The sequence below is a fragment of the Arachis stenosperma genome, chromosome 6 (assembly GCF_014773155.1).
Source record: "Arachis stenosperma cultivar V10309 chromosome 6, arast.V10309.gnm1.PFL2, whole genome shotgun sequence".
Lineage (NCBI taxonomy): Eukaryota > Viridiplantae > Streptophyta > Magnoliopsida > Fabales > Fabaceae > Arachis > Arachis stenosperma.
This window is the reverse complement of record NC_080382.1, coordinates 22,020,778-22,035,558: the sequence shown is the minus strand read 5'-3', so window position 1 is coordinate 22,035,558 and position 14,781 is coordinate 22,020,778. Positions and strand designations below refer to the sequence as shown.

Below are 14,781 nucleotides of genomic sequence, written 5' to 3'. Positions count from 1 at the left end.
AGCTCCTAGAAACATTTTCAAAATAGCTAAATGTTAACACAAGCCACACCAATTATAAAATTATTTTGCACCATTACTCTTGTCGCTCTACTCTTGTCGCTCTGTGAATCATGAAGCAACCAACTATTTACAAAAACACATATTGATCTCAATGGATTTTTAAAATAAAAAAAGATGACAGCAATTATTTAACTTATTAGTATAATCACATGTCCAATTTGAGTATGGAAAAATAATTTTCTGCACATTACAAAAAGACTAAATATGCTCTAAATATATACTCATTCTCAACTGAATTTGCTGCTTTGTGTATCATAAGAAAATGCACTACAAGACATATTAAACTACACAAATTAAACCAAAAAAATCAAGGAATTAGCACAAGGCCACATTTCAGCTATTGTCTTTTCTAATTCAACATAGACACATGCTGAACAACAATAACACAAATAGTAATTTAACCATAGTACATTATCACTCAGAGAATCGCTAAAATGAACAAGACACATATGATGTTAAGTTGGTATACTCTCAACAACAAATTATTAGACACACCAATTATAAATTTAATTTGCTAACAAAAAGTTCCTAGAAACATTTCTATAAAAGCTTAATGTTAACACAGGCCACACCAATTATAAAATCAATTTGCACCCCTGCACTTGTCGCTCGGTGAATCATGAAGCAACCAACTATTTAATAAAAAATACATAGATCTCAATGCATTTTTTAAAACAAAAAACGAGGACAAGAATTATTTAACCTATTTGTTAATAACATGTCCAACCGGAGTACGAAAAAACACTTTTACGCACACTTCAAAAAGGCCAAATATTTCCAAAAGAGACACCAATTTTTAATTGAATTTCCTGTTTTATATGTCATAAGAAAGTTCAGCACAAGACATAATAAGTTATGCAAATTAAAAAAAATTACCCTTAAGACATTAAATTAAGACCACGTTTCAACTTCTATGTTTTCTAATTCAACATAGACACATATTGAACAACAACAATACAAACAGTAATTTAGCCATCGAATACTATCGCTCACCGAATTTCTAAAATGATCAAGACACATCTGAATAAATTATATTACTAAATTATATTAAATTTATTAAATTATATTTTCTCATGCATCTATCCTAAATAAATTATATTATTAAAGTATCTGAAACAATATTAAAATCAAAAGATGAGAAAAAGGTACTAAAAAGGATGACAACGACAACAACTTCGTCACGAAGAGTGACCACAAAGGCACTACATCAAACAATATTTTAGAGTCTCCAGATAACACAACACAGCCACAAAGGATAAACTGAAACTGTCACAACGACAAAAGCTATTCAATAACTGATAACTCCATTTTTGTCACATAACTGATAAAAAATAACATGTGAAACCATCTTGGTCCATGGGACAATTTTAACAAAAAATCACTTCATTCACCAATTCCCAAATTCTTTCACAACCAACAGACACAAACCCATGTTTAATCCTTCTCAATCCAAATGTAATGCTCAGAATTGGAAATCTATACCAGCACCTAGTTTAAATCTCAAAGGTTCACTTACCTCTTAGTGTCGCGGTGGTGCCAAATGGAAGACACTCTTCTAGTCGGGCTTGCTCGTGTGTCAAGGAGTGGCGCACGGTGGGAGGTGCGAAGCCAGAAAGTCACAGGGTTTCTAGCAAACCCACACGGCCCGATGAATCCAGGCGTGGCGTATGGTGAGGCGGCGTTGGGTTGCTGCGTGGTGTTGAAGGCTGGACAGCCGAATGCGTCTTCAAGGCACCTCCGACGATGACATGCACCGGAGCTGACGACTTCACGGCGACTATGGCAACGTACTCTTGACGTCGTGGTCAGGTGGTCAGGCGGCGTTGACTTTCCCTGATGACGGAGACCGGCAGAGACGGCAACAATGGAGGCTATGCGGCACAGGATGCGGATAGGGGCGTTGGAAGAGATCGTCCACGATAAGTCAACATGGGTATAGGATAAATTAGGTTTAATGGGGTAAATTAAGTTTAATCTAGGTTAACTTAGATGTAGCTTTTGTAAGTAAATGGGCTTAATATCCAACCCAACTAAAATTGACAGATCTTGACAGAAATAATGTTAGTAACGTAACATAGTTAATACAAAATATATATACATCATATAATTATCCTTTTATATAATATATTATAAAGAAAATTTCATTCTCCTCTCCTGCGAGATGATAAAATGACACTCTACTCCCCTCTATTTTATAAATGTACATTCTCCTCCCTTCTAACTTTAAAAAACCTCCTCTTTAATCCATTTTAAATTTGTTGTATTAACTAATATTAATTTTATTCATTTTTTAAGAAAAAAAATTATTTTTTGAAAAAATACTCATTAGCAAAAATTTTATTTTTTATCGTTAAATTTTGCTTACCAAAATACCCTTTAATAAATTATTTTTTATTGATTAAATTATATTTTTATTAAAATACTTTTAAAAAAATAATAATTAAATTATTTTTTCTAAGATACCTACCCTTCAATAATTTTTTAATTAGGGTAAAAAACCCAAATAAGCCAAGGAGAGCTCCAAATTACCCAAATCAGCCAAATCAAAAATTCATACCTGAATCCACCAGGACGAATTATTATATAATTCGAATCAATAAGATTCGAATTATACTCTCAAGTAATTCGAATTGATATAATTCGAATTATATGCATGCAACGAATTAAAGTAATTCGAATTGATATGATTCGAATTATACACATGCAACAAAATGAAGTAATTCGAAACAATTCGTTTCGAATTATACTTACCTAATTCGAATTTAGTTAATTCGAATTAATAGGAGAAGTGCACTTTAGAGAGGTTCGAATCTAGTTGATTCGAATTAGGTGAAAATTGATTTGCATAATAATTCGAATCAAGTTGATTCGAATTACAAGGGTTTCGGCTATAAAAGGAGTTCGAACCAAGTTCATTTGAATCACTTTCTCATTCTCCAACCCCACCAAATCCCAGAGAAAAAGACCAACGTTCGGTACGAGTAAGACCAGAGCGGCTTTTTTTGTCGATGGAGGACGATCCGGGAAGGCTTTATCGTTTGGATGGAGTTGCTCATATCGCCGGTGTGATCAACGACGAGGTTAGTGGTTTATGAAAGCGGTTTATGATAACGGTATTTGTTAATGGTTTTTGATAATGGTTTATGTTACTGTTAGTGGTTTAGGATAGTGGTTTAGGATAGTGGTGTAGGCTAGTGGTTTTTGTTAATGGTTTTTTATAGCGGTTTATTTAAGTGTTAGCGGTGTAAGCAAGTGGTTTAGGCCAGTAGTTTTTTTTAGTGGTATTTGAAATTGTTTTTTGTAAGCGGTTTGTGTTAATGGTTTTGGATAGTGGTTTTAGTGATGGTTAGCGGTTTGGGGTCGTGGTTTAGGTTGGTGGTGTAGGACAGTGGTTTTTGTTAATGGTTTTTTATAGCGGTTTATTTTAGTGTTAGCGGTTTAAGCAAGCGGTTTAGGCCAGTGGTTTTTGTTAGTGATTTTTGTACTCGGTTTTTGTTAACGGTTTTGGATAGTGGTTTCAGTGATGGTTAGCGGTTAACGGTAGTGGTTTATGATAAATGTGAAAATGCATATGTTTTTGTTAATGGTATTTGCACGTGGTTTGAGTGAGCGGTTTATGTATAAAATGTTGGTCGTTTGTTTCATATGTCTTTTACCCATCACGATTTATTTTCTGGTTCCTTATGAAATATATTGTATATGTTAGTGGTTTGTGCATCTGTTCTAATTATGCGGTTTATGTACTGGCCAGCCTCGTCGTTGCATATCCAGCGTTAGGCGGCAGCAGGGGATGCGTCTTGATGAGAGGTACGTTCCGTACTTGCAGATGGCCGGATTGTACCATCTTGCGAGATTGAACGACAGATGGTTCCGACTAGACGAGCCCCTAGTCAGCGCATTCGTCGAGAGGTGGCGGCTTGAGACGCACACCTTCCACATGCCATTCGGAGAGTGCACCATCACGCTTCAGGACGTCGCATACCAGCTGGGGTTGCCAGTCGACGGAGATTACGTTAGTGGTTGCCTGACAGACTTCCACCTTTACATTGAGGGTGGGAGACCTGCTTGGCAGTGGTTCCATGAGTTGCTCGGTGTTTTACCTCCCGAGAACCAGGTGCAGAAATTCGCAGTCAACTGCACCTGGTTTCAGGAGACATTTGCAGAGTGTCCAGACGGGGCTGATGAGGAGACAGTTAGGCGCTTTGCCCGGGCCTATATCATGATGTTATTGGGTATGCAGCTGTTTGCCGACAAGTCCGGCAATCGTATACACATCAGATGGCTACCTTATGTTGCTCGGCTTGAGGAGATGGGTCGCTACAGTTGGGGGTCGGCGGCACTAGCATGGTTGTACAGGTGCATGTGCCGAGTCGCCAACAGACATGTGGTGAAGTTAGCTGGCCCTTTACAGTTACTACAGTCTTGGATCTTTTGGAGGTTTCCCACTCTTAGACCATCTGGGTATGATGAGATTAGCTGGCCCCTTGCCTCGAGGTACCGTTATTGTTTTGTACTATATATTCTTCTTGTATTTATTTTCGATTATGCAACCAATTTTTATGTTTCTCGTACGCAGATGGTCTGGTTACAATCCTGGGATTAGCAACAAGGGACCTCGGGTACAGATGGCTCGCATGAAGATCGACTTGTTACAGCCTCGGCAGGTAAGTACGCAGAACATATGTGTATCTGAAGTCATTGTTTCAGTTTATAGTGTCTAACATAAGTGTACAAACGTTTTTATTTTGATTTTTTCAGTTCATATGGATGCCCTATAGCGCACTCGACGTCATCCAGGTTGTCCATCCGGAGGTCTTGGAGCCTCGGCATACGATGTTATGGCGGTGTAGGACGTCCCTGATTTATTTTGCGGTTGTCGAGTGGCATCAGGTTGATAGAGTTTTACCTCAGTTTGGCGGCGTTCAGCCCACACCGTCTCCCGCCCTGAACATCGACTTCTTGATGTCGAAGGACGGGAGAGGAGGTGACCGTTGGTTCCCGGCACAGTACGCTGAGTGGCATCTTCACTGGCAGGAGCGTGCGAAGCACATTCTACAGTTTGACATCGTGCTCGACCCCGGTCCGTCACATGATTTCTTGACATGGTGGTATCAGCACGAAAAGAGGTTTTTGTCGCCGGAGATGTTATTGGGGGATCCGAGAGGTATTCCTATTCCAGATGAGGCGACGCAGAGGGGTGCAGGCCGACTTCCAGATATGGACCGGGTTGAGGATGTTCCTGACAGACGTCGTATTGAGCGGAGAGCACGAGTTGGGACACGTCGTAGCCAGCGTGAGTGGAACTGGGTGGATCGGGCTATGGATGACGTCGACGACCCAGTTAGGGGTGGGGGGAGAGTTCGTGGTCGTGGAGGCAGGAGGAGGGTGGGTGCTGCTAGAGAGGGTGCCCAGATGCCTGGGGGAGGTGATGTTGCGGGGGTTGATAGGGCCCATCAGGGCGGGCATGATGGTGGGTCGCGTGGATCTGGTATGGGAGATCCCACGAGTCACACTGATGCTGGGCTTGGTGGTGGAGGTCTTGGAGATTATTTCGTAGGTGTTCCCGGTGATGATCATACCCTTCAGGAGAGTACTCCATGGGTGAGTCCGGGCTCGATGTTTGGAGACTTGCTTGCTAGTGATGGCATTGTGGCCGAGTTCGGTGGACCGCATTTCCTTGATGATATCCGGACCATCATGCAGGAGGATGAGGCTGCAGCCGGACGGGTTCAGACGACAGGGACACAGGCACCCCTGGATGTAGATCTGAACGAGCCTGCCACGGTAGCTCCTGCGCATCCTTTTGCCATGGGTGGGACGCCAGCATCGGCCCAGACTATTGGGTCACATTCAGTTGCCGGCCCGTCATCATCCAGACCCGTGCATGTTGCGCCTATGACCCCGAGACAGCCAGTTCCGGATGACAGCGACGAGTCGATTGAGGATGAGGAGCCACTTATACGTAGGGGTTACCGGACACGGGTGCTACGCCGTTGCGGCACTGGATCGCACCTATTTAGATGATTTATGGATAGTGGTGTATGTCATGTTGTTATATTTATATTGTGTACCTTATTGGTTGGTTATCATTGTTATGGTATGTACTTTGTTGTTATGTTATTTGATGTTATGTTATGTACTTTGACGTTTTGTTATGTCATTTACTTTGATGTCTTCTACTTTTATGTTATGATATATAGTTTGATGTTATGTTATTCATTATCAGTCATCCCATGATATAATGTTGTTTGTTTAGATATTAATTTCAATCATTTAAAAGACATTCAACAGAAATATTTGGTACGAATAACAAGTTTCATTACTCATTGGAAACAACTTAGTTGCACGGAGAACAATGGTTGCTAACTGAAGTAGAAGACAAGTGCTAATAGATTAGCAAATAAAAACAGACAAACCAAATCTCCTATTGATTTCCAGCAGTCCCGCTGGGGCCTGCGGCTTGTGGACAACTACGCCTGGTGTGACCTGGCTGCCTGCAGAGGCCACATCTCTTTGGCCGGTTCGGATCTGCTTCATCCATGTTGGTGCGAATTCTTGTGGATCTAGGACGACCCTCCCTCGCACGCCTCATATTCGGATCCGGTATAATGGTAGGCCCGGCATAAGGTGGCCAGAAACCCTCTGGAATGGGAGGTGTAAATCCCATCTGATAGACACCGAAAACGGAACTAAGGCGATAGACCTCGTGGACGTAAGGCTGCCATGTAAGTCGTGAATAAGCACAGCATGCCAGTGCGTGCGGACAGGAAAAATGAAGTGCTTGGAAGTATCCACAATCACAAGTCTTAGACCCTAATGAGACCCTGTACGTACCAAGAGAGAATGAACCTGTCGGAGTCGTCTCAGCAACGGTGTACTCCGAGTTATCCCTGTCGTAAACAGTCACCGTGAAGCACCTGGCTGTCTTCAGGTTGGCCTCGATACACTTTACTAGGTATCGACTGAATTGTTGTCCAGTACCCATCTGAACCTCGGCCTCCCTACCCTTACGGACAAATAGCTCAGCTAGCCTTCCGTATGTGGCCTTCACCAGCGAGCAAACAGGGAGGTTTCTTACCCCCTTCAGGATTGAGTTGACACATTCCGAAATATTGGTCGTCATGTGCCCGAATCTCCGACCCTCATCACAGTAATGTGTCCACAACGAATACTCGATTCGGTTCGCCCAGTCACACATTGCCGGATTCTCAGAGCGCAGAATGTCAAACCAGTAGTCGAACTCCACTTCGGTCTTGGCATATGCGGCGTTAACAAGAAGCCTCCGGGCATCTTTTCCCTTGAACGTCAAGGCAAAATTCGCTGCAACGTGTCGAATGCAGAACGCCCGGTACGCAGCCGGGGGTAGCCATCCCCCATCCGGAGCCTCGAGGGCTGCCTTGATGCCGTTATGCCTATCTGAAATAACTAACAAACCCGGCTGAGGTGTCACGTGCTCACGGAAGTGGGAAAGAAAGAAAGACCATGACTCAGCATTCTCACCCTCAACTAGTGCAAATGCCACGGGGAGGATGTTCGAGTTTCCGTCCTGTGCAATGGCGGCTAGCAATGTTCCCCCATACTTCCCATATAGATGGGTGCCATCAATACTCACCAAAGGCTTGCAATGACGGAATGCCTGGATACAAGGGGGGAAAGTCCAGAACAGCCTATGAAAATAAACCTGAGACTCGTCAACCTGTCCCCCAACTCGAACAGGGCAAGTCCTGAGGACGGCTACAGTGCCAGGCATCATCAGCTGAACTCCTAAAACCCACCTAGGGAGCTCATTGTACGACTCGTCCCAGTCTCCATATATGACGGCAACGGCCTTCTGCTTCGCCATCCATACCCTCCTGTACGTTGGCCTGAACCCAAAGTGTGCGGCCGTGGCATTTTGAAGCACCTTGATGTTCACAGCTGCATCAGCCTTAACCATCGGCATAATGAAGGTGGATATCACATGGTAGTCTAGACTCCTATGGTCGCTGGAGATGGAGCTGGCGAGACATGTATGCGGTCCGTTGTATCGCTTCACTTCCCAGATACCCTTCCGCTGTCGGAGACTCAACCGAATCAGCCATGTGCACCCATTCCCAAACTCAGAACACTTTCCCACATACCTGCGGTAGTCAGACTCAACGACCTTGTACTGGACCCCTCGGCGGATACTGTACGTCTTCACACTCAACAGTGCCTCATCTTTATCCTGAAATTGTTGGCCTACCTGGAACTCGTTCATACCGGCAGACCCCTCGGTATCTCTAGCGCCAAATCCTGAGGGCTGCAGAGCATTTTCGTCCTGCCGCATGGCATCCAGGTCCAACGAGGAAAAATGGGGTGGATACTGCTGTGTGCCAGAACTAGATCCACCTGTAGCCCTTCTCGGAACAGTAGTTCCAACATCATCGCCGCTTTCATCAGCGATCATATCCGGCTCCACGTCATCGTCATCTGGATCATCAAACAAACCATCACCAACACCAGCCGGTGTGGGACAATGTACCTCGGTGGGAATATGTTCCCCATACCGAACCTCGTCTCCAACATTTCCGCTCAGATCAACGGCAAACGAAGGGGACGCAACAGGCTGCATCGATGGCTCATACACAGGAGCAGAGGATGAAGCAACAGCAGGTCTCGAGCTCGAGCCGGCAACCGCGGCTATAGTATTGGCATTCCGGTTCGAACCACCCGAGCTAGATACCACATCAACCAACTTTGCCAACAACTCTGGTGTCCTTACCTCGGGAAACTGCCTACGACAAAGAAACATAACCTGCAAGTCCTCGTCACTACCGATTGTGAAACAATCAAACTTCACGGTGTCATGGAGCACCGCTGTTGGAATGCGGTAGAAAAACATCTTGACCCTTTTAACTCCTTCGAGACCAAGCTTCTCCAGCACAGAGCTAACAAGAGCATCGTAGGTGGTTGTTGGCGTCACGATAATACATAGGGGATCCTTATCAGTGAACTTCACGCCGGACCGAGTTTTTCTCTTAATCGACCCTCTGTAATGTACCAGCACTAGGAAACTCTCCTCACTAGCCATCTCCCCTCTTTGTTGAGAGTATCATGAGTTCACAGCATATATATACAGCTCTGGTTCGCACTATATATATATATAATTCGAAACAATTTGTTTCGAATTATGTTGTATCACAAGCTAACCTAGTAATTCGAATTAAATAAATTCGAATTAGTTAAGTATAATTCGAAACAACTTGTTTCGAATTACTTTATTTTGTTTCCTTCCTAGTAATTCGAATTAACTCAATTCGAATTACTTTAATTCGTTGCATGCACATAATTCGAATTATATCAATTCGAATTACTTGATAGTATAATTCGAATCTTATTGATTCGAATTATATAATAATTCATCCTGGTGAATTCAGGTGTGGATTTTTGATTTGGCTGATTTGGGTAATTTGGAGCTCTCATTGGCTTATTTGGGTTTTTTACCCTTTTAATTATTACATTGTGATTTTACTAAAATTTTTTGTTAACAATTATTTTTATATTTTACTATTAATTTTTTATATCAATATATATTATTTTAACATTAAATACAAAAATCTTACCACTGTTAATATGTATAACAATTAATATATATTGATATTGAAAAATAATTTTACTAAAATTATTGAAGGGTATTTTAGAAAAAAATAATATAATTATTAAATTTTTTAAAAAATACAATTTAATCAATAAAAAAATAATTTATTAAAGAATATTTTGATAAGCAAAATTTAATGATAAAAAATAAAATTTTTGTTAATGGGTATTTTTTTTAAAAATAATTTATTTTTCTTAAAAAATAGATAAAGTTAACATTAGTTAACACAAAAAGTTTAAAATAGATTAAAGAAGAAATTTTTTAAAAGTTAAAATGGAGGAGACAAAAAGTTTAAAATAGATTAAAGAAAAAATTTTTTAAAAGTTAAAATGGAGGAGAATGTACATTTATATATAAAACAGAGGAAAAGAGAGTGCCATTTTAGTATCTCGTAGAGAAGAAAAGTGGTATTTTCTCCGTATTATATATAATTGTAGTTACTTTTTCACCAACTTCCTGAATCCTGAGCTGAAAAGACTTTGTCCACAGGTTAGATTTTATGTGATCTTTATAGGAAAAGGGGCTTCAATTGAAGAAAATACGAAAAAGTATTCACAAACTCGAAACCAAACATAAACCGTTTGGTGTGAGAGCTTCGTACTTAGACAGAACGAACACACAAACACATACGGCGGGCCACCCACGAATTATTAAAAAAAAAAGTTAATTACATGACTAATCAATGTGTCTCTGTGCGACATCATTCATCTGTATGACTGTATATATATAGCAGTAAAAATTAGCACGTAGTGTCTAACTCTTTGAACATGCATGTATGTGATACTTATGGCGGCATAATTTCATCCCAAACAATTAAACCAAACATAAAATTAAGCAACTTAATGGCGCTACATATAGATAAGCTAGCATTATTGTAACTTGTAAGGCCCGCCTTAGTGTAATAAAATAGGAGTTTCAATTCTATGAAGTGCTATTATTTATAGCTAGCTAAGTCACCGCATGCGCCATGGAAGAGGAAGCTTGCGTTGGGTGAATAACAAAACAGCAATAAGTGGACTTAGAGTTGAGTGTGCAATCTTCAATGATGAGCCTAGCTAGGTGTTGAGGTTTGTTCAAGAGAGTTGGACCGTAGAAATTAACGTATTCTCTAGTTTCCCCAATAATACATACACACATACGAATACAGTAGAGCGTAACTATCTTGTACCATTCAAAAGGCATGTCAGATGAGGCATGCAATGCACGAACACGAACCCTACTCAAATCAAATCTCCTCCTTTTATCAGTTGGTAATCCAATCCAATCTAGTAATTATCAACATCATAGATCATCGCGGCAGATACAATATCAAATCACCTACAATTACAAAAATACAAAATAATAAACTAAAAGCTCGCCTTTATTTGAAAATCTGGACCGCAATAAGTTAGCTTTGGTCATAAAGAGGGAACTACCGCACCCGCACCATGTATAACAAAATCTCGACCCACAAATTCATCATTTTAATTTTAATAAAATATCCGGCGATTAAAGAAACTAGTCTTAGAAGAAAGATGTAATTGAATTTCTTCTGTTTATTAAAAATAATAATGCGGTGGAAAATAATCAAATTCCCATTATGCCCCATCACAATCACAATTCACAGATCGATGAATGATAGAGCTATGTATCGCAGAGATGGGAGTAATACAAATGAGAATTTTCCATGAATAAAGGAACACAAGAAATCAAGCAATGAAATCTAGAAATAGGGTTTCCGTTTTCCAACAGCAGCGGCTGCGAATAATTAATTAATAAGATTGAATGAAGAGTAGTGAAGGACAGAGAAATTAAACTACAATACAAAAGATAAAGTGGTCAATTAAACGCTTATTCCATAGAAACTTTTACATTTTACTATAATAATAATAACAACAACATGCATATGATCCTGCAAAGCAATGTACATGAAGCAGAGATTCAATTCATTCTGTAAGCATTCATGAACGCAGTGAGAGAGCAAGTTACAAAGCGTGTGAAGATAGCTACCTTACTTGTTGGGAAAGAAGATAGATATCAGGAGGGATTTACAAAGAGAAGGCAACAGAACTCAGTTGGCAGCATGCCCACCTCCTCCCTCCGCTAAGGAAAAGATAGAAAGGATAGGAGGTGGACAGAATGCCAATAAACTCTGTAAGCAACTCTTTGCAAAACCCACATGATGACGATGATCAACGAAACTATTCTTCATTTCTTCTTCTTCTTCCTCCTTAGTGTATTATTATTGGGGTTGGATGGGGAGGAGTGTTGCCAGGGAAGGTACATAGTACATATACTTTAAGATGTGACGCGATACCCACCTCCATGGTAAATCCAGAGTGGAACATCATCACCTCCCTCTATTAATTATTCTTATAAAACCATCCATTTTTCTTTATCTTTCGCTAAAATAAAATATTATTTTTATTTTACTTTTTCGTTTGGCTAGATAAACAACATGCACGATTAATTTATTTTCTGTTCACCTTTATATATTTTTTATATTTATTAAATTAGTAAAAAAATTTAAAGAGACTCTAACATTAATTTCTTTACTAGAATATTGCTTATTTTTAAGAATATATTTATTGATATAATATTTTTCTAATTTAAAATAAGTCACCATCATTAATATTTTAATTAATTCAAAATAATTATTTATCTAAAAATATTAGGTGATGTATGCTCTTCACTTTATTAAATAATTAGTAAAATTTTCTATATTTATTTAAATCCTGTTAAACTCAATTTTTTTCAATTAGTTTTTATTAAACATATAATTAAATATAATTAAGGTTCAACATTTTATTATCTAAAAGAAAAAGTATATATAAAATTAATTTTTAATTAGTCAATATTAATAATTTTTTAAAATTTATAATTTAAAATCTAAAATTAAGATTTGTAATTTAAAACTTAAAAATTAAGATAAATAAAATAATTTTTAAAAAATTGATTAATTAAAAAAATAACTCTTCATCGTTATTCATATCTAAATCAAGTCATTATTGGACAAAATTCATTTACAGACGTTTGTAAAGTCATGGACGCTTCTCCAATTAAAAAGTTAGAATATTGAATTAACTGATTTTTAATCGACGCATAAATATATTTCCATACTATTAGTGAATTAATTAATTTAAATTAGTCCAGTGATTTGCTCAACTGTCTAAGTATGTTTAAGTAGATGTCAAAAAGTTCAATAAAAAAATCTTTAAAAAATTTAATATATTTCTTTTTCCCGAAAACGGAAAAGAGAGGAGACGAGAGTTGCTGGAGTAGCAGGGTGGAAAAGGAATGGTGAAAAGTAATGAGATTAGATGGTTCATTCCTTCGCTGGAGAGAGAGAGAGCATATTTAGAAGGATCAAAGAGGATGAAATGCTGCAATGAATGATTTCATCCCTCGTTCTTGACGAATTGAAGGTAACAAGACCACTCACTCGTCTCTTCCATCAATCTAATCTTTTCCCTTCTCAGTTCAGCTCCTTAATCCCTCGATTCCGATGCCCACTCCTTAGTCCTTAATCCCTGTCCTTCATATAGTTGATGCTTGATAACTTTTGCCTTAACCTACTAAGCCAACTTGCTATATATTATACCAGCATAGAAGTGGCAATAGAATTTTTTCTATTTTTATTTGAGTAGTAAAAAAAATAAAAAATCAAATTATAAGTTGTCCCGTCTTTATCTGTTTTTTTATTATTAAAATTTAATAAATAAAAATAAATTTTAAAATTTATATAATTATTATATAAAATATAAATTAAAATAAAAATTTTATAATAATATAATATTATTAATTATTTTATATATTAAAATTATATATTATATATATTATGTATATATTGAAAACGGATATTATTATCTAAATCAGATTCTATATTGTCCAGTTGAAATTCGTCCCAACCAAATAAAAACAAGATGGTACTTGTATGTTCAAAAATAGTATTTTCGATCATTCCTAATTATTACTATGATCCATGACATTATTAATACTAATTTAACAACCATAATTATAATATTTTTATCATAATCTTGCGACTATTTTGAAAATAACAGATTTGCTAATGAATGTTTATATAAAGGGAAAGTACCTTTTCTCTATTATTTATCATTTTTATTTATATGATTTTTTACTTTTATGATATCTTCTCTTATGCGTTCTTATTTAGGTGAAAAATGTTTTTATTCTCTTCATTATAAGAAAGTGAAGAAAAAATGTTTATTTCCGAAGAAATTTTAGCTTGTTTATATTAGCTTCTAATATATAGATGCTAATCTTTTATATATAGAAAAATCAAGCACAGTTTTTACTCTACACATACAAAGTATATCAAAAAGTACAATTTGTTCTGTTATGATGATAAACCATATATATAGGTGAACCAAACAAGCGTACTTAATTTTATTCTTCACATCTATGTAGGGTTGAAAGTGAGCCAAGTTAGCTCATGAATCAGTTTGAGTTCGATTCATTAATAATTCGATAAATTGAATTTGTGAGTTGATGAACCGGACTTTAGCTTGAATTTGAGCTCATAAATTAAATAAGTTGAGCTTGAATTTGGATAAACTCAGTTCATTAGCTCGTGAACTGTCTCGATTATATATAATATTAAAATATAGATTAAATTTATATAAGATATGCGTATTAATAATTTAATATATATATATATATATATATTAATGTTCTTAATTATTTAAAATTTAATAGTATTTTTTTGTATATAATTTTGATATAGGACGTAAATAAAAAATTTATAATTGATAGATAGATTATATATTAAATTTATTTTTTTAAATATTTTTTAATATATACAAGTTATAATTTATTGATATAGAATTATAGATTATGTTCCTATTATTTGAGCCAACTCGTGAGCTTTCGTTGAACCGAACTTGAGCTTATGAAATAGACTCAATTGTTAATGAGTCGAACTATGAGGCAAGCTTAGTTTTCGTGAGCTGAGTTTGAGCTTGGTCTAACTCAGCTCAACTCGGCTCACTTCCAGTCCTACATCTATGTAAGTTATTACTTTTTTATACCACTAATGTAAAAGTGGAAAATTAATAACAAGGAACAGACGAATCTTTACAAATAAAGAAGCGAGTGTTAAAAAA

General features: G+C 37.6%; 2 protein-coding genes across 2 annotated transcripts; one reads left to right on the top strand and one right to left on the bottom strand.

The window, feature by feature from the left end:
- Positions 1–3,068: 3,068 nt before the first annotated feature.
- Positions 3,069–6,084, top strand: LOC130933879 (protein MAIN-LIKE 2-like). The gene is made up of 4 exons (XM_057863486.1): positions 3,069–3,140; positions 3,812–4,554; positions 4,637–4,724; positions 4,819–6,084. The coding sequence occupies exons 1-4, from the start codon at positions 3,069–3,071 to the stop codon at positions 6,082–6,084; spliced, it is 2,169 nt and encodes a 722-aa protein (XP_057719469.1).
- Positions 6,085–6,484: 400 nt separating this feature from the next.
- LOC130933878 (uncharacterized) lies at positions 6,485–9,112 on the bottom strand. The gene has a single exon (XM_057863485.1). It carries the CDS (start codon positions 9,110–9,112, stop codon positions 6,485–6,487), a length of 2,628 nt encoding a protein of 875 aa, XP_057719468.1.
- Positions 9,113–14,781: the final 5,669 nt, after the last annotated feature.